We start from the raw sequence: 20630 nt of genomic DNA, 5'->3' as shown, positions 1-20630 counted from the left end.
CTGATGAGAGATGCAGGGGAGCCCCCCCCCCCAGCCACAGCAGGCTGGAAGTTTCCAGGAGCTGTTTGCACTAGGAACAGAAAGCACAGGAGCGTGGACACGGACAAAGCATGGATTCCTCCTGCACGGGCTGTGCACGGCCGCCCTGGCCAGCTCGGAGTTCAGGGCCCCGGCAGCGCCCTCACCTTCCCCGTGCTGGTCATGGCCTCCACGTCTGGGGAAAGATCAACAATGCCTTTCCCCAGAGTGGTTGGGGGTGACGTTTTTCACTCAAGTTCATGCTCGATTTTGAACGGTTTTCTTGTTCCTGTGTGTGCGTGGGTGCACGTGTGTGTGTGCATGGGTGTGTGCGTGTGTGTGGGTGAGCATGTGTGTGTGCATGTGTGGTATGTGTGTGCATGAGTGCACATGTGTATGCGTGTGTGTATGCATGTGCGTGGGTATGCATGTGTGTGCATGGGTGTGGGTGCACATGTGTGGGCATGTGTGTGGGTGAGCATGTGTGTGTGCGTGTGTGGTATGTGTGTGCTTGAGTGCACATGTGTATGTGTGTGTGTGCATGTGCGTGGTTATGCATGTGTGTGCATGGGTGTGGGTGAACGTGTGTGGGCATGTGTGTGGGTGAGCATGTGTGTGTGCGTGTGTGGTATGTGTGTGCATGAGTGCACATGTGTATGCGTGTGTGTGTGCATGTACGTGGTTATGCATGGGTGTGCATGGGTGTGGGTGCGTGGTGCACATGTGTGTGTGCGTGGGTATGCATGGGTGTGCATGTGTATGGATGTGTGCGTGGGTGAACATGTATGTGTGCATGTGTGGTATGTGTGTGCATGAGTGCACATGTGTGTGTGTGTGCGTGGGTGTGTGTGCATGGGTGCGCAGGTGTGCACGGGAGGCGGCTGTTAGACATAAGATGTGCTCAGGAGTCACTCCCACTTTCTGTCCCTGTGCAGGGGAGAAAGAGTCGGCATTTCTGCAGAGAGGCCATGTCGTTGGGCCTGGCTGCTCTGGAGTACCGGCAAGCATTTCGTGTCAGCCAGCCGTCTCTTGCATGTGAAGGCCAAAGGCTTTGGTTTCACCTTGAAGCCAACAAAGCAATCCACTGTGCTCCTGCCAGTTTCAGCCACCCAAACCCAGTTTCACCAAACCTGATTCATCTGAGAATAGAATGTGCAATAAGCCCGCGGACTCGGGGTGGGTGTTGTGGCACAGCAGGTTAAGCCACTGTGCCTGGGGCAGTAGTCCAAAGTGCATGTCATCCCCCCCTTTCCAATAAAAAAAAATACTCTTTTAAAAACAAATAAATAAATGCAGGGCTAGATGAAGGTTCACTTGGTACTAGCACCATTAATTATATATTTTTCAATATTTTTATTTTTTAAAGATTTGTTTATTTGAAAGTAAGAATGAGAGAGAGAGAGAATCTTCCGTCTGCTGGTTCACTCTCCAAATGGCCGCAACAGCCAGGAGTCTGGAACTTCATCTGGGTCTCCCATGTGGGTAGCAGAGACCCAAGCACTTAGGCCATCTTCCCACTGCTTTCCCAGGTGCATTAGTAGGGAGCTGAATCAGAAGCAGAGCAGCCAGAACTCAAACCGGCACCCATATGGGATGCTGGTGTCACAGCAGGTGGCTTAACCCGCTATGCCACAACGCCAGTCCCAGCAACACTTTCACTTTTTAAATTACGCCCTGGCAATTGTGATGGGATGCTTCGCCCAGAGAACATCCTGAGTGCACCCTGGAGCCTCATCCACACACCCTGCAGCTGCAGCGCGGTGTCTGGGCGTCTGTTATAGGTGCTGCGGCGGTGGGTGGCCAACCCGAAACCACCTTCTCTCCCCGAGCCCGCAGCCTGCTCCCTTCAGCACCCACAACAGAAACGGTGGGTCTCTGCAGGATCTGGCACACGGTAGGTGCTCAGTTCGTTTAATAAGGAACTGAATTCCCCAGGCAGACAACTTGTAACCTTGGACCGTCCACTCTCCTACCCTTGTTCCCCACTGCTCTATTCAGCACGGCCTTCCCCCTGGAGGAACAAAGTAATGTGGTGGTGAAATCCTGGAAAATCCACCAGGATGTGCGGTAGAAGGAGGACGTGAGCTTGGATTTTCCAGGGGTCAAATGCAAGTGACACTTAAAAAATCCCGGGATGGTTACTGAGAGGTGGGGAAGGACGTTCTGTGGGGCACTTCTGCCATCTAGTGGTTGATCTGCAAATGACAAGTGTTGTATTAAGAGACCCGACTAAGGGGTCCCAGCAGCCCTCGGGATCACTCATAAAAAAATTAGAGTTGTCACAGGCCAACTACCAACAAACGCTGAGTGCAGGGTCCTTCTGGGTCCATCCCTTGCCATCTGCTGGGGGTGAGGGCACAAGAGAAGACAGGAACCCTCCACCCGACCCTGTAAGCTCGAGAGCGGGTGACAGAGTGGTGGAGACTGGATTCTTCCTTTGGTGCCCGTGCACCTTGCAGGTGTCCTTACAAATACTGGCTATTCCTGCACTTGTCATGAATGTATCATCTGTTGTTGACCATGGCTGATACCCTGGGCTCTAATGGCACTCTCTAGATACTGTCCAGGGACCCACGAAATTTGGTGGGGATAAAGTTACTCCTTTATTTTCATAAACCCCAGGTTGAAATGTAGCGTTCTTTTCCATTATGAGTTAGGCAAAAAGCTGTGGTGGTAGAACCTGTGACTTCATCATTTGCAGAAAATATTTTCCTATCCCGCTGCAGCAGGTGCAGGCGTCTCGAGTCCCTTGGCCATCACTGCTTTGACCTGACAGTCATTATTGGACCTGCTGCTGCGTCTTACTATGCTAATGAAGCACACACCTTTCATTTTTTAAAGATTTATTTATTTATTTGGAAGTCAGAGTTACATAGAGAGAAAAGAGTCAGAGAGAGAGAGAGAGAGAGAGAGAGAGAGAGAGAGAGAGAGAGGTCTTCCTTCCTATGGTTCACTCCCCAGTTGACCGCAATGGCCAGAGCTGCGCTGATCTGAAGCCAGGAGCCAGGAGCTTCCTCTGGGTCTCCCACATGGGTGCAGGGACCCAAGGACTTGGGCCATCTTCTACTGCTTTCCCAGGTCACAGCAGAGAGCTGGATCAGAAGTGGAGCAGCCAGATCTAACTGGTGCCCGTATGCGATGCTGGCCCTGCAGGCGGCGGCTTCACCCACTATGCCACAGTGTCGGCCCTGCGTGTACATTTCTAAGTCACACATCTTTTTAAAGTATTCTGAAGCCTATATTTATTTTTTAAAGGTTATTTATTCATTTATTTAGAAAGTCAGAGTTACACAGAGGGAGAGGGAGAGACACACAGAGAGAGAGAGGGGTCTTCCATCCACTGGTTCACTCCTCAGAAGGCCACAATAGCCAGCACAGGGCCAAGCTGAAGCCAGAAGTTTTATCTGGGTCTCCCACATGGGTGCAGGTGCCCAAACAATTGGGCATTCTCTGCTGCTTTTCCTAGGCCATTAGCAAAAAGTTGGATGGGAAGTGGAGAACCAGGACTCGAACCGGCGCCCATGTGGGATGCCAGAACCGCAGGTGGTAGCTTTACCCACTATACCACAGTGTCAGCCCGATGCCTATATTTCAATGTGATTGATTACTTTGAGTTCTTTTTTAAATTTTTTTTTTTTTTAGTTTTTAACAGGCTCAATACAGTTCATAGATATAGTAAGTCCTTTGTTTTCTTATCTTATGCATTTGCAAACATCATTCTGTAAACGGGTCCACAGCACCAAACATTAAAGGCCATTGGCTCTGGAGCCTGAGAGGAGACAGGTGAGCAGGGCCAGGACTGAACAGAGGGCTTGATAGAGGAGAATGGGAGACAGGATCCAGGCCGCTCGGCCCCCCTTGGGGTGCCTGGACAGTGCTTCTGATAGCTGAGTGGGCACACAGCCACCAGGATCTGAGCAAAGGTGGCTCTGACCCTGCTGGGTCTGCACCGGGCCTGAAGTTCTGCATCCACGGCGGCCCAGGGAGCCCTGGCCCACGGCCTGGGGGCTGGGTGGTAGCTTTGGGATCCGCAAGGAGGGCAGGCCTACACTTCATCCACACCACGTCCATCAAACCATCCTCACAAGGGTCCAGAGACCCCCTCGTTTCCTCTCCTCTATGAAATCCTCTCATTACCTGGTTAATGCCACTCTTAGGATCATTGGTTGCTATTCTCACCCTGACTTGTATACTACAGTATCTGTTTAAGTGTTTACAGCAGGTGATAATGGAATGAACCAAGGCCTTCAGCAACCAGGCAGTCAACCAGATGCTTCTCCATCCATACATGCCTGTCCCTGCAGAGCCCCAAAATACCCCCAGCGGGCCCCTGTAGACGACGTCCCCAGTCAGCAGGAAGTAGTCTGAGAGACTCATCGTCGCCCCCTTTCCTGTCATCAAAAGGTCAGGATTTTAGCTTTGGGATCCGCAAGGAGGGAAGGCCTATACTTCCGGGAATGGAGAGTCCCTACCTGTACTTTCGGGGGAAAAAAAGTCCTTGTCAAGGTCCCTGTGGGTGCCTAAAGGTCAACCAATGAGGATCAGACCTGCCTCAACCTTTAATCCCCACGCCCTGTATCTATAAAAGGAGCCCTCCCAGCCTCTGACACGCAACTTCCCAGGCCCCCACTCTGTTGGGACTGGGGAACCTCGCCCGGGAGCGGAATCCTAATAAAAGCTTGTGAATTAATTGATTCGTCTGCCTGGGAAGATTTGTTACGCGCCAGACACCTTGCACTGGGTAGTAAGGGCATGGCACTGCTGCTCACATGCCTGCAGCCCGCACCTCTGTCACTGTGCCCCGTGCTCCCAAATGCCAAGTTCCTGGGAGAGGAGCGGGCAGGTGTCACCACAATGGGTGTGGTGAGAGGTGCCGGGGGAGGGCACGCCCCTGCCAGAGCAGCCCAGAGGAAGGCGCTCAGGGGTCCAAGCTGGGGACGGAGGCCCCACCGGGGGCAGGGGAGGTCCTCAGCCCTGGCCCCACCACTTCCCTCCTTGGCCTCCTGGCGGCCAGTTCTGCCCCTGGCTCCGCTGCCTCTGGCACGCAGGGGTTTGTGGCGCTCACGGTGGTTCTCCTGATCAGGGAAGACCGCAGAGCTGGGGATGGACAAACGGCTTTCTCTGTCATCCTGGCACTGCCGCTGGCTTCCAAATCCAGTGGGTACTTACTCTGTTTTTTAAACATTTGCTTGAAGGGCAGAACAAGTAGATCATCCATCCGCTGGTTCACTCCCCAGTGGCCACAACAGCCAGGGCTGGGCCAGGCTGAAGCCAGGAGGAACTCCGTCTGGGTTACCGCGGGTAGCAGGGGCCCAAGCACTTGAGCCATCTTCTGTGGCCTTCCCAGGAAGGATCAGGAAGCAGAGCAGCCAGGACTGGAACCGGCACTCCAATGTAGGATGCCGGTGTTGCAGGAGGCGGCGAGACCCGCTGAGCCACAACCCCCCGGGAGAGCGCAGGGAGCTGAGGAGTGAGGTTCAGAAGCAGCTGCCCTCAGCGGCCTCACCCCGGCCCCTACTCTGACCCCTCACCTCCTCTCCTTTCTAGGTATTTTTTTTTTTTTTTTTTGACAGGCAGAGTGGACAGTGAGAGAGAGAGACAGAGAGAAAGGTCTTCCTTTTGCCGTTGGTTCACCCTCCAATGGCCGCCGCGGCCAGCGCACCGCGCTGATCCGATGGCAGGAGCCAGGAGCCAGGTGCCAGGTGCTTTTCCTGGTCTCCCATGGGGTGCAGGGCCCAAGCACCTGGGCCATCCTCCACTGCACTCCCTGGCCACAGCAGAGGGCTGGCCTGGAAGAGGGGCAACCGGGACAGAATCCGGCGCCCCGACCGGGACTAGAACCCGGTGTGCCGGCGCCGCTAGGCGGAGGATTAGCCTAGTGAGCCGCGGCGCCGGCCCTCTAGGTATTTCTAAGTAGGAGGCCTGGCACTCTCCCGGCTTCGGAGAGAGCAGTCACCTGTCACAGCAGGTGAGACGGATGCCTTCAGTCTTTCTGGACTCCTCCGTTTCTCCCTTGGAGGGGAATCCGTGTGATCACCGCTCAGCCACCCCGTGTGCACACAAAGGAGCTGCAGCAGAACAGACCCTACGATCCCCGATCCCCGGCCCTGAAGCCATCGCTGTCACAGCAGCGCCTCGGGCCCGGCTCTGCAGCCAGGTGGGGAGCAGCCACTCGGCACCAGTCTCGGCCCCTCACCGCAGTTAGGTGCTTTACCCAGTCCCTCACCGTGTGAACCTCTGAGCCACTCCGTAGTAACTTTCACCACTTTCAGTGGAAAAATCGACGTTTAGAGACTTCACAGCTAAGGAGTAGCAGGCCCAGGATTTCCAAAGCTTGTGCTGGCCTGTGCTGGGTGGGTGTCCATTTTACAGCAGGGGAAACAGGCGCAGCAATGTCCTGGACACATCCCAGGAAGGCCGAGGCCTCACGCAGGGGAGGCGACAGGGCAGGCGGGTGGGCAGGGAAGGGCAAACCCACTGGGGATGTGCAGCCCCCCGCCCAGCAGGGGAGTTTTCTTTAAGGCAAGGCCAGGAGACTAACAGGACCGTGAGGCTGGCTAAGACAGCAGGCAGCCACACAGGATGCATTCCGGTGGTCCTGGCTGCTTCCTGGGGACAGCTTCCTGGCCTCCCCCACTGTGAGCCCATTCACCAGACCCATCCTGAAGGCAAAGGTAACTTCCACAGGCACAAGAGAAGTGTGTCATTTCCAAAATGCCAATGAACTTCTCCCTTGGGCCTGGGATGTTTTCAGCCATGCTATCTGTTTTTGTTTTGTTTTGTTTTGTTTTGTTTTGTTTTGTTGACAAAAACAAAAACAAAACTCCAAAAACCTAAAACACTAGTCACTCATTTCAAGGGGCAAACGTTATATATTTTCCCAAGCTAGGGAATGTTGTCACAATCTGAATTTGGTTGGAGAAGAAAGATCCAAAAGTGGTTTCATTTGGAAGAAAAAGAATGCCTGAAGAGGGAAAGTGACTTTGAATAAGAAGGTATCCCCGTGGAAAGGAGCCGGGTACAGCCCAGGACGGCCTGGGACCTGCGACAAGAGCAGCACCAGACAGACCCATCAGGCGCTAGCAGGAGCAGCTGGAATAGACAAAATCAATGGCTCTTATTTTGTTTCATTGGTGTTATTGATCATATATCCAGAATTCATTATATAAATCTTCCAAAATAACGAGATAGTACAAGAATAGTTTGTAAGTCAACTCTGATTGCACAGATACTTGACACAGGAAACCATTTTTACAAATACATAGGTTTTCTTATAAGAATACTTTAATCAAGAAAATAAGTCTCTATGCATCCTACAGCCAATCTCACGCCGTGTCTTCCTCCCACTCCACCATCATTTCAGGTTTTCTACAACAGCGTGGCTGCCACACTGAACAAGGCAATGGCAATCCGCCACCCCTCCGGTCCCCAACACCACTGATGTGCACACTGCAAACCAGCTTTGAAGCTTGCTATTCTCACCCTTCCCGATTTGAAAGAATTCACATATTTAGCGCTGGAAGATGTAATTCACACAACATCCCTACTACACAGAACCTCTATCAGGTTAATAAATGGCTGTGTCAGGTGAAAGGTCTTGCCTCGTGTGGGGTAGACCAGTTAGCCCTTTTCCCCCTACGGTATCTTACTGTTTCTTCTAAACAGCCAAAAACCAAACCCTAGAAACAAGAGTGAAACACAAACATTAACAAAGCTACAACACTGGCTACTGATTTAGAGAACACTTCTAAGCTCAAGGTCTCTCCCAGGCTGAAGAAGACAGAACAGAAATAAAGGAGGAGAGAGCAGCGGTTGGATATAATACTGAAAAATCTGGAGAGGTTCATCACTTAGGCCAGTGGTGTAGCATTTCCAAAACGCCAGAGGCTACAGAATCCTGGACTCCGAGACCCACTCAACTCGGTATCTGACATCCTTCTTACGTGCTGGCTTTGCACCGGCCTGATGAAAACCCACCTGTCGGGTGAGAGGACCCGAGCAGGCCAGGGGGCCAGAACACTGACCGCGTATACCTGAAGAAGCAGGACCCACCAGGGCACCATTTGGCATTGGCTGCATTCCTTCCCTGTCATCCAGTGTGTGGCCACTTGGCAAAGGCGTTGGCTTACTCTCCAGGCAGCATAAATTAAAATCAAGACACTAGCAGTATCCTACAGTCAAGTTCCTGAGTTTTCAGCTCCGATTAGCCAATATTCTCACGAGGATTCTTTAATCACTCCCACATCCAGTAAGCTATTTTAACAGCACTTAAGGGACTACCAGACATCCATCTTACTTCTCTTAAAACTCTCTTCATTCCTGTTCTCACCCCAGTGTAACGAATTGCTCCCAGTTTTTACCAAAATGCTGCAACCGTAGTGGCCAAGGAGTTATTCTGCGTTAGGGAAAGTGTTCAATCACATTAGCACAGGTCACATTTGCATGTAACTAGGAGCCGGCGCGCAAGAGCCTACTGCAAGGATTTTGCAAATTCAGCATAGTCGATGTATCCATCATTGTTCTTGTCATCGTCTCTCAAAACACCATCTATTATGTTAATCAGTTCATCTTCGCTCATTAGTGGTGCCTGTTCACTCCCTTCCTACAAAAGCAAAAATCAGACAAGGATGAGTTGCACATTTGACTACAAGAAGTGCTTAGCCGATGTCCAAAATGCTCGTGCGTATCCAGAAACTTCTTCAATGTAGAACGTGGCCACTTGCAGGAACCCACAAACCCGTATGTCAGACAGAACCAATGTACAATGACCTAGTTTAGAATCACATTTGCCAGCTCCAGGCAAATGCAATCAAAGCAGGCCCTTGTTTACTCTAGAAGTGACTGTTCATTCTTTTCTAATGGTAAAAGTGATATACGTTCACGGTGAAAACTGGGCCTGGCTTCCCCGGAAATGTGAGTCCACAACTCACACCCCCATCCTAGGAAAAAGCTCACAGCCCAGGCCTTCCCGGGAGTCAGCGCTGGGCACAATTTGCCTGAGCACACACAGGGACCCAGTGGACACGCTGGCATAGGAACAGAGGGAGGAGGGCACGGCCAGCAGGCAAAGCCTGCCGAGATCTCTGAGGAGGAAGGCTCTCCCTCGCTCTGCGGCAGGTGCAGGGGACTCGCTGTGCCAGGCACTGAGGCCACTCATCCTTAGCTGCCGCTTCCTCTGCTACATCGGCACCTCCACCCCCTCCTCTCCCAACGCCACCGCCAGCCTCAGCTGCCTGACCACTGACTGTGAACTCCTCTCCCTACCACTAGTCTCCCCTCACACCTGTCAGGCTGGCGCCCACAGCAAAGGAGCCTCCCCAGACAGGGCCACCTTCCCACAGGAAACCAGCGGCGCTCCCTCGTGTCTTCAACGCAAACCCTGCCCGCAGCCAGTGTGATCACTCCGCACCGCAGCTCCGCCCGGCCTCCTCCAGACAGGGCAGCATGGCAGAGCAAGGCTTGACTTCCTCCCGTGGGACGCTGGAGTAAGTCGGTGCCCTGCATCCTCAGGCTGTGGCTCCCGCCACCTGCCCACCGCCAGGTGCTTCAGGAACCTCAGCACACCGGGTGGTACCACACAAACCCCTGACTGCCAAGTGCCTCCAGCGCTCGCGCCTCACCGGCCCTCCTTCCCAAGAGAAGGGACTGCTCCCCCGCTCTGCATCTGGAATCCGGCCCTGATGCTCACACGCAGGTGTGCAGCAGAAATGCCTAGAGCACTTGTGACAGGCACGAATGCCTGGCCCTGGTGGTCTGCCTCAGCAGGTGCCCTCCAACCGCTGGGGAGGAATGGAAGAAGCACTACTGATGCCCACAGAGCGCGCAGGCCTCCAAGAGTGGCGCTTGGACTACCGAAGGGAGGCCCTCCCTGCCCTGCCCAGTGAGGGCCACTGGCTGACCCACCTCCTTGTGGACGTGAGTGATGGCGGTGGAGAGTTCCAGGCCGTCGAGCAAGCTGTTGCCGTCATAATCGTGCATTTTGAAATAATGCAGCTGCAGTTCCTGTGGCGACATCTCCGCCTCCGGCTTGTTGATGACGCCTTCTAGATGCTCCATGATGTGCCTAAAAACCGACACAGACACTCAGATGCCCTGGCAGAGCGCTACACCGGCTCATGCGGGAATCACAAGGACTCTGCAAAGCTGAAACGCCAGCCAGTTCATAAAAACAAGCAGGAAAAGGGGGAGACCATGCTCGAAGACGGGGTGCGCGGGTGCAGACAAGGCCATGAAAGAGGCAGGGAGCGTTCAGCTGGGACATAGGACTAGGAGCAGCCCCCTCTTTACTGTGAGACTTTTGGGTAATCAAAAACTACATGTTTAGGAGCCAGCGCCGTGGCGTAGCAGGTAAAGCCACCACCTGCAGTGCCAGCATCCCATATGGCTGCTGGTTCAAGTCTCAACTGCTCCACTTCTGATCCAGCTCTCTGCTAATGGCCTGGGAAAGCAGTGGGAGATGACTCAAGTGCTTGGAACCCTGCACCCACATAGGAGACCCAGAAGAAGCTCCTGGCTCCTGACTCTGGATTGGCCCAGTCTGGTCGTTGCAGCCATTTGGGGAGAGAACCAGCAGATAGAAGACCTTTCTCTCTGTCTCTCCCTCTCTCTCTCTGTAACTCTGACTTTCAAATGAATAAATCTTTAAAAACATGTGTTGCGTGTGTATGTGTGCATGTGTGTGTGTGTAAAAATACTTTAAGGATAACAAAATACAATGGAGGCAGCTCCCTGGCCCAGAACAGCTGATGAGTCACCATTGGCAGGTGTCTGTGTGCAGAAGGCCCCGTCAGAGTCAGGAAGCCTCAGCTGCACTCTGCCTTTGCCGCCAGTCCATCTGGGCATGGGTGTGTCTGTCTGTCTATGTAAAAGAGAGAGAAACTGAATTCACACAAGTAATTTATCCCAGGATTCTCCATCTGTGTATGATGATGAAAAAAGAATACCTGACTTACAGGTGGCTCCAAGGGAAAAAGCATCATCCTGGAAAACTGTGAAAGCGGCCATGGAAATAGGAGGAAGGACAGGACGGAAGGTGCCGGGCAGCCGGCTGCAGCTGCAGATGGCGGGCAGGCCTGAGGACCACGGCCAGCGCTGGATACGTACTCTTGGTCGTGCACCGTGTTCTTATCCAGACCCACGCTGCCGTGATGGGAGGCGCTGGCCCCAGGCTCCTGGGCCCTGGCACCCGGGGCACAAAAGGCCCAGAGCAGGCCGCACAGGAAGGGAGCTCTGAGCAGCTGCAAGGCCGTCATGGTCACCAGTACCTGGGGGGCGGGGAACAGAGAGCACCAAGCTAAGGTTTCTTTTAGACCTGACGCGACCGACTCGCAGGAGAGCAGTGAGCAGTGAGGCTGGGGATGAGAGCACACCCAGCAGGCCCCAAGGCCAGCTTGGCACCAGGCCCCTGTCACTCAAAGGGGGGGCAGGGGAGGGGAGGGGCACACAACATATCCTGAGAGCCTTTGGCAGGCCAAGCACCTCCATGAGCGCTCCAAGGGACTCACAGAGTGCTCCTGCCTACCCGAGGCTCTCCTCATAGCACCCTGGAGGGCAGAAAGTGAGGGGCTGGAAAGAGAGGAGCCCCTCTGGGCGTTCCGGGCAGACCTCTCTCCCAGGGGACGGAACGGTGGAGAAGGCTGACGGGCACAGTGACACGTGAGCTGGCCCTGGACAGAGCATGGGGCTGAAGGACGAGGGGAACAGTGGGAACAGACAAGTGGGAAGGAAACCGGAGCCCAGAGGGAGGAAGCAGACACAGGGGACAGGCGGCCACGCGTGAACAGGCTGTGCTGGACATGGCTTTGCGCACCAGGCTGAGACGGCTGGCACCTCCTGAGAGCAGCCACTAACGACTCGTGCAGGGGAGATGAGCTCAGAGCTTGGCTTCCGAATGGCTCACCTGGCAGCACGGTGGGGCTAGACCAGAGACGTGCAGCCGGGAGTGAGGGGAGTGGTGAGGTGGGTCAGACCAAGGGCTGCAGCAGCGGACACAGAGCAGAGCAGTCAGCTCCTGCCCTGTCCACCTCCCAGCGCTGGGACAGCAGCACTTAGCCACTGCAAAGGAAAGCAGTTACAGGGGAGTCGGGATTCCACCAAGTACTCCCGGGGCCTGCGACTGTGGACAGAGGACACAGTCAGCTCCCTGAGGGCGGAGAGTGCTTCACTCCCAGTGGGAATCCCCACCAAGGGTCAAGCAGAGTAAGCAGGTTCGGCTCCAAGTCCAGGTCCTTCCTGGGGCTTATGCACTGACCTCGAAAAGGAAGGGGAAGGAGAGCCAGGGGTGGTACACACGCAGAGTCAAGACCTGGCCTCACGCTCACTTCCCGAAAGCTAGAGCAGATGCCGCTGGGTCACAAGGGCCCAGGTGTAGTCACAGCCACAAACCTCGGGCAGCCAGGATAAAGCAGAAGGCCCGGCCACTCCCTCTCATGTGCTGGGGCTCACAGGGCCCAGCTCAGAGCTGCCACTGTCTGCACACGTGCCCGGGGCTGGGAAGCAGCGCTGTTACAGCCCCTCACTCATCCGACGGGCACCGAGGGTAGGACCACCTGAGCTCACGGCCCACTGCGCCCTCAGCGCATCACCTCCCACAGCCCCTTCCTAGAGGGACCAACAGTCACTGGGACGTGGCTCTCGCAGGGTGCTAACAAGCAGCTTCAACTACAACTCATCAGCGACGCCATAACGCAATCTCTCATGGTAACAGCAAAGATGCTCAATACATAGAGGAGGAAGAGCAGCCTGTAGAAGTCTGTGAAGAATAGCTCACGTTTGTAAAATAAAGTGTGTTTGTCACGCTCAAAACAGACTAAAACCTCTTCAGAAAGACTCTTCAGGGGTAGGAATTGGCACAGCAGCTAGTACACCCACGTCCTACACAGGAGCGCCTGGATTCCACACCCACCGCTGGCTCCAGGCTCCAGCTTGCGGCTAACACAGAAACAGACTGAGCACTTGGCTCCCGGCTTCAGCCTTGGCCCAGCCACAGCCATCATGGGGAACTGGGGACTGAACCAGCTGATGGAAGAAGCTCTCTTGCCTGTATCCGTCTCCCTCTCAAATACATAAACATTTTTCAAAGATTATATTGTGTCATGAGGTTAGAAGTGATTGTGGGGGCCAGCTCTGTGGCGCAGCAGGTAAAGCCGCCACCTGTACTGGAGAGCCAGTTTGAGTCCCGGCTTCCTGGATCCGAATGCAGCTGGAAAGGCAACAGATGAGAGTCCAAACAGCTGAGCCCCTGCCACCTTATGAGAGACCAGTATGGAGCTCCTGACTCCTGGCTTTGGCCTGGCCCAGACCTGGCTGTTGTGGCCATTTCGGGGGTGAACCAGCAGATGAAGGTCTCTTTCTTTCTCTCTGATGGCTTTGCCTTTCAAATAAATAAATTAAATACAGAAACCCTTTAAAAAAGCGATTGTGATTTTCTTTTTACCTTTCTATTGCTTCTAAAATCTCTTATTATAAGTATTTGTTTTTACAAATATGTATTTAATGAATCTATTCCATACTTTTATTCCTACTATGTGGATGGAGGAAAGAAACAGTTTCCAGCAAATTCTTATCTCCAAAAAATAATATAGGAACAGCCAGAAACTATACTTCCAATTTTACCACATAAAAGTATCCAAACCCAGGCCTGGTGCTGTGGTATAGAGGTTAAGCCTCTACCTGTGGTGCTGGCATACCATATGGGTGCTGGCTCCAGTCCCAGTTGATCCACTTCCCATCCAGCTCTCTGCTGATGGCCTGGGAAAGTAGTGGAAGATTGCCCAAGTACTTGGGCCCCTGCAGCCACATGGGAGATCCAGAAGAAGCTCCTGGCTTCAGATCTGTCCAGCTCTAGCAGTTGTAGCCATTTGGGGAGTGAACCAGAGGATGGAAGACCTCACTCTCTTTCTCTCTGTCTCTCCCTCTGTCTGTAATTTTGCCTCTCCAATAAATAAATAATCTTAAAAAAAAAAAAAAAAAAAGAGTGGCGAGTCCCTAACAAGGTCACTGCCATCATACTTGGTACCAAAAACCGAGGTTTCAAGTTCCTCCTAGCAGTGACTGTTCAGCAGCCCGGGCAGAACACCTTACCCTGAACACACATCTTAGGAGTTCTGGGACAGCAGGGCCAGGCAGGGGAACCCAGCTCCTCCCGTGTCCCTTGCCCCAGCAAGCTCTCTTCCTCCGGTCTGGCTGTGGCTCCCAGGTGCTTCTCTTCAGAAGGCTCCTGTCCACTGCTGATGACTACAACCAGGAAAACTGCCTGATCACATGTCAGTGCCCCTGCTGGACCAGGCTGTCAGACAGCAGCACTGAATCCACGCTCCGGCACCGCACCAGGCACAGCACCCGGCACAGAGGTGGGGGCTCCCGCCTGGGTACCACGGTCCCCGGGTGACTGAGGACAGGCTCCCAAGTGCTGACGTCCATGTCTCTGAGGGGACCATCTTCTCTGGAGATGTGCATCCACTAGCAAGTTGAGCTGAGTGAGCACGGAACCCATGGCACCAGTTTCTTCTACCTGTAGGTTGGACACTGAGTATATCCCATTGGAAAGAGAGAGAGAGAGTGAGTGTGTGTTGGGGGAGTCAGGGGTTGTATTCAGGTAACCGGGTGATTGATAATAATACAGTAATCACTGGTCCAAATCATTCTTTCTTCAGAGAGGCAAGATAAAGGCCGAGAACCCGTGACTTTGAAGTCATTCCACTCGGGTTTGCTATTGCAGGTTTCTAACGATTGGAACACAACAAAAGCCAAATCTGTACACACACGCGGGAGGAAATCCCCCCACCCTGCACTGCAACAGGGACTCTGACTGCACCTGACAAACGGCAAACAGTCGCAAGGACGCACAAGCTACCCATTCTGTTCAAGGAGCGAGTTGCATCATCCACACTCCAATGACTTAGCTCAAGGCCCTGGGCAAACAGCCTGGAAGATAAACACCAGGGGTTTCCAAGCTCACTGGCCTTCTTCAGGAAACTATTATAAAGGCCAGGTCAGCCAAAAACCCCAGGGAGGAGAAATTTCTGAAAAGAGACTGCAGAACACAGTCCAGGCTCTGAGGCAGCCCTCACGAGACACAGCCTGGGTCCCAGGAGAGAGGTGCTGGGCCGTGGTCCGGTGAGGACACCGCCCCACCCAGCACCTAAACTCTAACAGGGCTCCCTCCACTGCTCAAGCAGCCTCTTCCAGTCCCACGGCCTTGCTCCCTGGTTCCATCTGTCCATCGTCACCGGGGCTTCTTTCTGATCTCAGTCTGCAGCCTGTCGCACTCACCTGACACACAGTCACTGCTGCTCTCCTTCCCTGTGTTTCTCTCTTCCTCTGCTCCGAGGGCTGGAACTCTGCCCTCTCTCTACGAAACCCTGCTGAGCCGACACGGGGTTGGGATGCCTTCACGTTGGACTCGGGGCAGTGGGTCCCAGCAGTTGTTCCCTATCACAGAGGATCTGGCCTGGGCTGCCACTTCCCTGTGGAGCCCTCGCCCGGGGTGGGGGGTTTGGCCTGGCCCACCCTTCCCGCTCATTGTGTCATTCCTTCCATCGGTACTAGGTTCCAGGGTCCGGAGCCAGCCAGTCGTCCTCCCAGCAGTCGCTGGCAGCTTTTCTCTCAGGCAGGGGGCCCTGGGTTAAGAACTCAAACTCAGAGCAGCCACACCAACAAACATCCAGACATTCTGTGTCCAGAGCTGGCGCCAAAGACAAGCTCTGACCCGGAGTTCCCCACTCCCCACTGGTCCTGGACCAAAGGCAAGGAAAAAGCCAAGTTCCTAAGAGAAAGGCCCCTCTGCGTGGGCTCAGAGCTGAGAACCGGTTCTGCCAAAGCAGGCATTCAACAGCTTGATCCATGTGTTCCTCCAGGGAGCCCAAGAGGGCAACCATGCTGCATTTGTACCTCTACTTAACAGAGTAACATACGCTCTGTGCGCTGACACAGGACAGATCCCACCGTCACAGCCTGGGCAAAGAGAGCCCACTAAACCCATAAGCCCCAGCCCACAGCTGGAGTAGCACAGGAAGAATGAAGTAGCAGAAACAGCATATGGCACTGAACACTCAAGGCTGGAAGGACGGAGGCCAATCGCAGAACTTAGAGATTCAATACGGTTGAAAAGAGTACAGTGGAAGCAGATGAGTCTGGAGAAAAGGACAAAGTGGACAGGCGAGGAAGGGCCAGGCAAAAGCCCGAGACAAGAGCTTGGGAGACCAACGGGAAGCCAGGAAGAGAAGGAGGGGGGATTCTGGCGACGTGATGGGACTTCTGCTTCAAGACCATGGCTAGCGCTCCCCTATACAGAACTACAGAGGACCAGGAGGGGATGCAGGGGTCAGTCGGGAGCTACTGAGGTGGGCGGGCAGCGATGACCAGGGCCCGACCCAACGAGGCAGAGACAGTGCAGACGTGAACGCATGCGAGGGCCTGGCGATGTATTCGACGTGGTTGGTTCACGGAGCACGAGTCTAGATGACGGTGCCAGGCCCAGAATGAGAATCCGAAAGGAAATCGGCTTCCCCGCCTGCCCCCTCCCTGGCCCTGGCAGGACCAGTGGCCTCCCCCGGGGGAGAACCGGGACAGACCAAGCGTAGTGCCTGCGGTCGCGGGCTCCCAGACAGCAGCCACCTGGCACAACTGGTCTCTCAGGCAGGTCGGGGATCTCCAGGGCCCAGCAAAGCGGACACTAGCCGGCCGGGCCGTCTGCCTCAAACACCTGGACACAGGCCCAGCTGCTAGGCGGCGAAGCGTCCCGAGGCAGCTGCCCCCGACCAGCCTCTCCTGCCTCCCACCGTGAGCCCGAAGCGCAAGGATCCGCCGTGCAGCGGTTCCCCGCGCCCACCACCACTCACCCACGCCGGCCCCGCCGCAGACGCGAAGCCCTCCGGCGTGAGCCTCGGCAGCCCCCGTCCCCAGAACGCCAGTTCCCGGCTCGCCCCGCCCCCCAGCCCGCCCTGCGCACGCGCGCTCCTTCCCGCCCGCCCATTGGCGCCGCCGGGCCCGCCCGCTACTGGGCGGCCGGCCGTGGGGACGGCTAGCGGGAGTCCACGTGTAAATCAGCCGTGCGTGCCTTCCCGAGGGCGACGCCTGGCGCGAGCCCGGGATAGGCCACCGGATGCTCCAGGGGCCCGACAGGCCGCCAGGGGAAGCCCCCGGGAACATGGGTCGGCGTGGGATGGCGGATGACGGATGCGGACGGGGCGGACTCCCGCGCTGGCTCCCAGCCCCGCCTCCACCTGGCCTTGACCGGTCCCTGGGTTGCTCCGGCTGCAGGTTGGGGAGCTGGATAATAGGAATACTGATTCCTCTGCTGATGGAGCGACTAGAAGACTCTTGGGTCGGCGTTGAGCCCTGAGTTTTCCCACGGGCAGCTTCAACCGGAGTACCCAGTGAGTCCCGCCCGCCTTGGGCTGCGCCGTTCACACACCACCTTCCCTGTGTAGTGCGTGAAATCAGCTCCGTTTATCACTGGAGAGAAGACAACGCACTCCAAAAAAAAGCATAATAACCCCTGTGTGATCCTGCTCTTACGTCTTTGCCCCTACGCGGGGCTGTCACTCAGCGAAACCTATGGATCAGAAGTCCTCACGACTGTAGGACCGGCATTTCTTAAACCTCTACTCTCATTTGTGGCCGTGAGGACACAATCAATTTTCGTGTGTGTTTGGATTCAGAAAGGGAGAGACAGAGAAAGAATAAGAAGTTAAGTAGGTAGATGGCCTCAGAAAGTCTGCTTTTATTTATTTATTTAAGATCAGAGTTACGAAGAGAGAAGAGACAGAGATCTTTCACTCACTGGTTCACTCCCCAAATGGCTGCAACCAGCCAGAGCCGGGCCAGGCCAAAGCCAGGAGCCTGGAACTCTGTCTAGGTCTCCCATATGCATGGCAAGGGCCCCAAGTACATGGACCATCTTCCACTGCTTTCCCAGGCGCATTATCAGGAAGCCAGATGGGAAGCAGGACAGCTGGGATTTGAACCGGTGCTCCAGTATGGAATGCAGGCATCGAAGGCACCGGCTTACCCCACTGCACCACAACTGGGGCCCCTGAAGTCTGCTTTTACAGGTCAGTCGCCTTGAACTGGCCAAGGCCAGTGCCAGTGAGTGCCTCATTCCTTCCCCCTTCTTCATCTGAGTTTTGAAATCTGTCAACCCTCTTCCAGAGGAAAATCCCAGGATCCCTGAGGAGAGACCCTGTTAATTCAAGACCCCATCCTCTTTCCTTACCCTGTAGGTCACGCCAGTTTGACCTAGTTGATTCTCCTGTCCTGCACCTGCCTTTTACCAAACCATCTCTCCATTTGTTTATTGAGTCAATAATGTAAGTCACATTTTTTTTTTTTAGATTTATTTATTTACTTGAAAGAGTTACACAGAGAGAGGAGAGGCAGAGAGAGAGAGAGAGATCTTCCATCTGCTGGTTCACTCCTCAGATGGCCGCAATGACCAAAGCTGCACCAATCTGAAGCCAGGAGCCAGGAGCTTCTTTCAGGTCTCTCATGTGGGTGCAGGGGCCCAAAGACCTGGGCCATCTTGTACTGCTTTCCCAGGCCATAGCAGAGAGCTGGATCAGAAGTGGAGCAGCCGGGACTAGAACCAGCGCTCATATGGGATGCCAGCACTGCAGGTGGCAGCTTTACCTGCTACGCCATAGCACTGGGGCTTCAAGTCACATTTCTTGAGTACCTTCTATGTCCTAGGCACTGTGCTAGGAGCTACTAGAGATAAATAGGCAAATAAGACAAGGTCTCTTCAAGCAGCCCAGTGTTTATTAGATAGATAAAGTGTCCTCCTGCGATTTAACCTGGGCTTCCATTTTTCTGTGGCTATTGTCTTCTGTCATCTGTCTTGACTCATTCCCCTCAGCATCTAAGCCTGCTCTCTGGTTTCTTCCCCACCAAACTACTGAAACTGCGCTCTCCATGCAAATCCAGTGGTCTCTTCTTTGATCTCTACTTTCACTTTAGTTGGCCTCCCAATGCAATTGATCGGTCACCCACTCCCATTTAGAAATACTTTCTTGTTGGCCGGCACCGCGGCTCACTAGGCTAATCCTCCCCCTTGCGGCGCCGGCACACCGGGTTCTAGTCCCGGTCAGGGCACCAGATTCTGTCCTGGTTGCCCCTCTTCCAGGCCAGCTCTCTGCTGTGGCCAGGGAGTGCAGTGGAGGATGGCCCAAGTGCTTGGGCCCTGCACCCTATGGGAGACCAGAAGAAGCACCTGGCTCCTGCCATCGGATCAGCGCGGTGCGCTGGCCGCAGTGCACCGGCCGCGGCGGCCATTGGAGGGTGAACCAATGGCAAAGGAAGACCTTTCTCTCTGTCTCTCTCTCTCACTGTCCACTCTGCCTGTCAAAAAAAAAAAAAAAAAAAAGAAGAAGAAGAAGAAGAAGAAATACTTTCTGACCCCACACTTCCTGGGTCGCCCTCTCTCTCAGGTTCTTTTACTGGCTTCTCATGCTCTGCTCAACCTATAAATAATCAAAGTAGCCACGGTTCTGTCTTGAGCCTCCTATGTCTGTCAACCCATGGTGTATGACTTCATTTAGTCCTGTGCTTTAGGGCTTTATAAACTGCATTTATGTGCAACTGACTCTGAAATTAATGTCTCCAGACACCACCTCTCCCTGGAATTCCTAACTCCTAAATCACTGCCTACTTGACGTCTCCACATGAAGGTCTAACAGGCATCTCAACCGAACCATGGCCCCCAACATCTTCATTTTTCCCTCCAAACCTGCACGTTTCTTGGTCGTGCTCATTTTTGGAAATGTCGGTTATTCATGCAGCTATCCAGGCTTATATTCCGAGAGCTGTTCTTGATTTCTCTTGCTACCTTACCTTTTAAGCTGGTCCTTGTGTTGTTAGATCCGAGGTCCTTGTCTTTGCCTAATAAAAGAATTTCAGACTTGACAGAGTAGCAGTAAGCAAGGCAGCAGTGTTTAATGAAGAGAATTACACGTGATAAGCTGGGCAGGCAACTCAGCGAAGAACTGACAGCCCAGCCTGCATTCAGACTGGAGTATAATTGCAGGTCTGCTTCCATGTGTGCTTCTGCCCTTCTCTCCTTGTCCAATATCCCAGCGCATAAAAGATCCATTTTTGTTCTACAGCCCCTTACAGACAAAGGCTAATGCCTACCTGCCTTACACTTCAGCAAACCCTGTTGATGCTAACAGACTCGAACCTGAGTCCTTTACATCTTTCCACCTCTGCTACTGCCATTCTAGTCCAAGGAGCCATCATCCACTATGAGACTGCTTGAAAGCTTCCTACCCCACTTCTACCCTTGCCTTCCCATAATCCATGAGTGAGAAGCCACCTGTCACTTGTAGCTAAACCCATTCACATTGGCAGGTAATTTGGTACCAGAAGCAGGATGCTGAAAATATGTACTAAAATATGGAACTGGCTAACTGGTAATTAAGATAACCAGTGGTAAAGACTCCATTCTAGGGCTGGTGCTGCGGCATAGAGGGTAAAGCCGCCGCCTGCAGTGCTGGCATCCCATCTGGATGCTGGTTCAAGTCCCGGCTACTCCACTTCTGACCCAGCTCTCTGCTATGGCCTGGGAAAGCAGTACAAGATGGCCTAAGTCCCTGGGCCCCTGCACCCACATGAGA

At 54.0% G+C, this 20630-nt stretch overlaps 2 protein-coding genes and 1 long non-coding RNA gene across 4 annotated transcripts in view; 2 read left to right on the top strand and 1 right to left on the bottom strand.

The window, feature by feature from the left end:
* Nucleotides 1-1435: 1435 nt before the first annotated feature.
* LOC149128113 (uncharacterized) lies at nucleotides 1436-7553 on the top strand. The gene is made up of 2 exons (XR_016230396.1): nucleotides 1436-5565; nucleotides 5922-7553. It is a non-coding gene; the product is annotated as an uncharacterized LOC149128113 (long non-coding RNA).
* MCFD2 (multiple coagulation factor deficiency 2, ER cargo receptor complex subunit) lies at nucleotides 7139-16926 on the bottom strand. 2 transcript variants are annotated; one of them, XM_002709885.6, is made up of 4 exons: nucleotides 16860-16926; nucleotides 11122-11282; nucleotides 9922-10081; nucleotides 7139-8620 (listed from the first exon to the last, which is right to left on the bottom strand). In XM_002709885.6, the coding sequence occupies exons 2-4, from the start codon at nucleotides 11268-11270 to the stop codon at nucleotides 8489-8491; spliced, it is 441 nt and encodes a 146-aa protein (XP_002709931.1). In that variant the 5' UTR covers nucleotides 11271-11282; nucleotides 16860-16926; the 3' UTR covers nucleotides 7139-8488. The 2 variants fall into 2 exon arrangements, with proteins under 2 accessions (XP_002709931.1, XP_089183825.1); XM_089327699.1 differs by lacking the exon at nucleotides 11122-11282.
* An 82-nt stretch (nucleotides 16927-17008) lies between these two features.
* TTC7A (tetratricopeptide repeat domain 7A) overlaps nucleotides 17009-20630 on the top strand; it is a 136664-nt gene continuing 133042 nt past the window's right edge. Inside the window, exon 1 of the mRNA XM_051839053.3 lies at nucleotides 17009-17396. The gene's annotated coding sequence lies outside the window, so the exon portion shown is untranslated. The remainder of the gene's footprint in view (nucleotides 17397-20630) is intronic.

Source organism: Oryctolagus cuniculus, chromosome 2 (genome assembly GCF_051225735.1).
Source record: "Oryctolagus cuniculus isolate XC-2025 breed Fujian yellow rabbit chromosome 2, ASM5122573v1, whole genome shotgun sequence".
Lineage (NCBI taxonomy): Eukaryota > Metazoa > Chordata > Mammalia > Lagomorpha > Leporidae > Oryctolagus > Oryctolagus cuniculus.
Note: the sequence above shows the minus strand (reverse complement) of the source record. Positions and strands in the feature narration are given on the sequence as shown.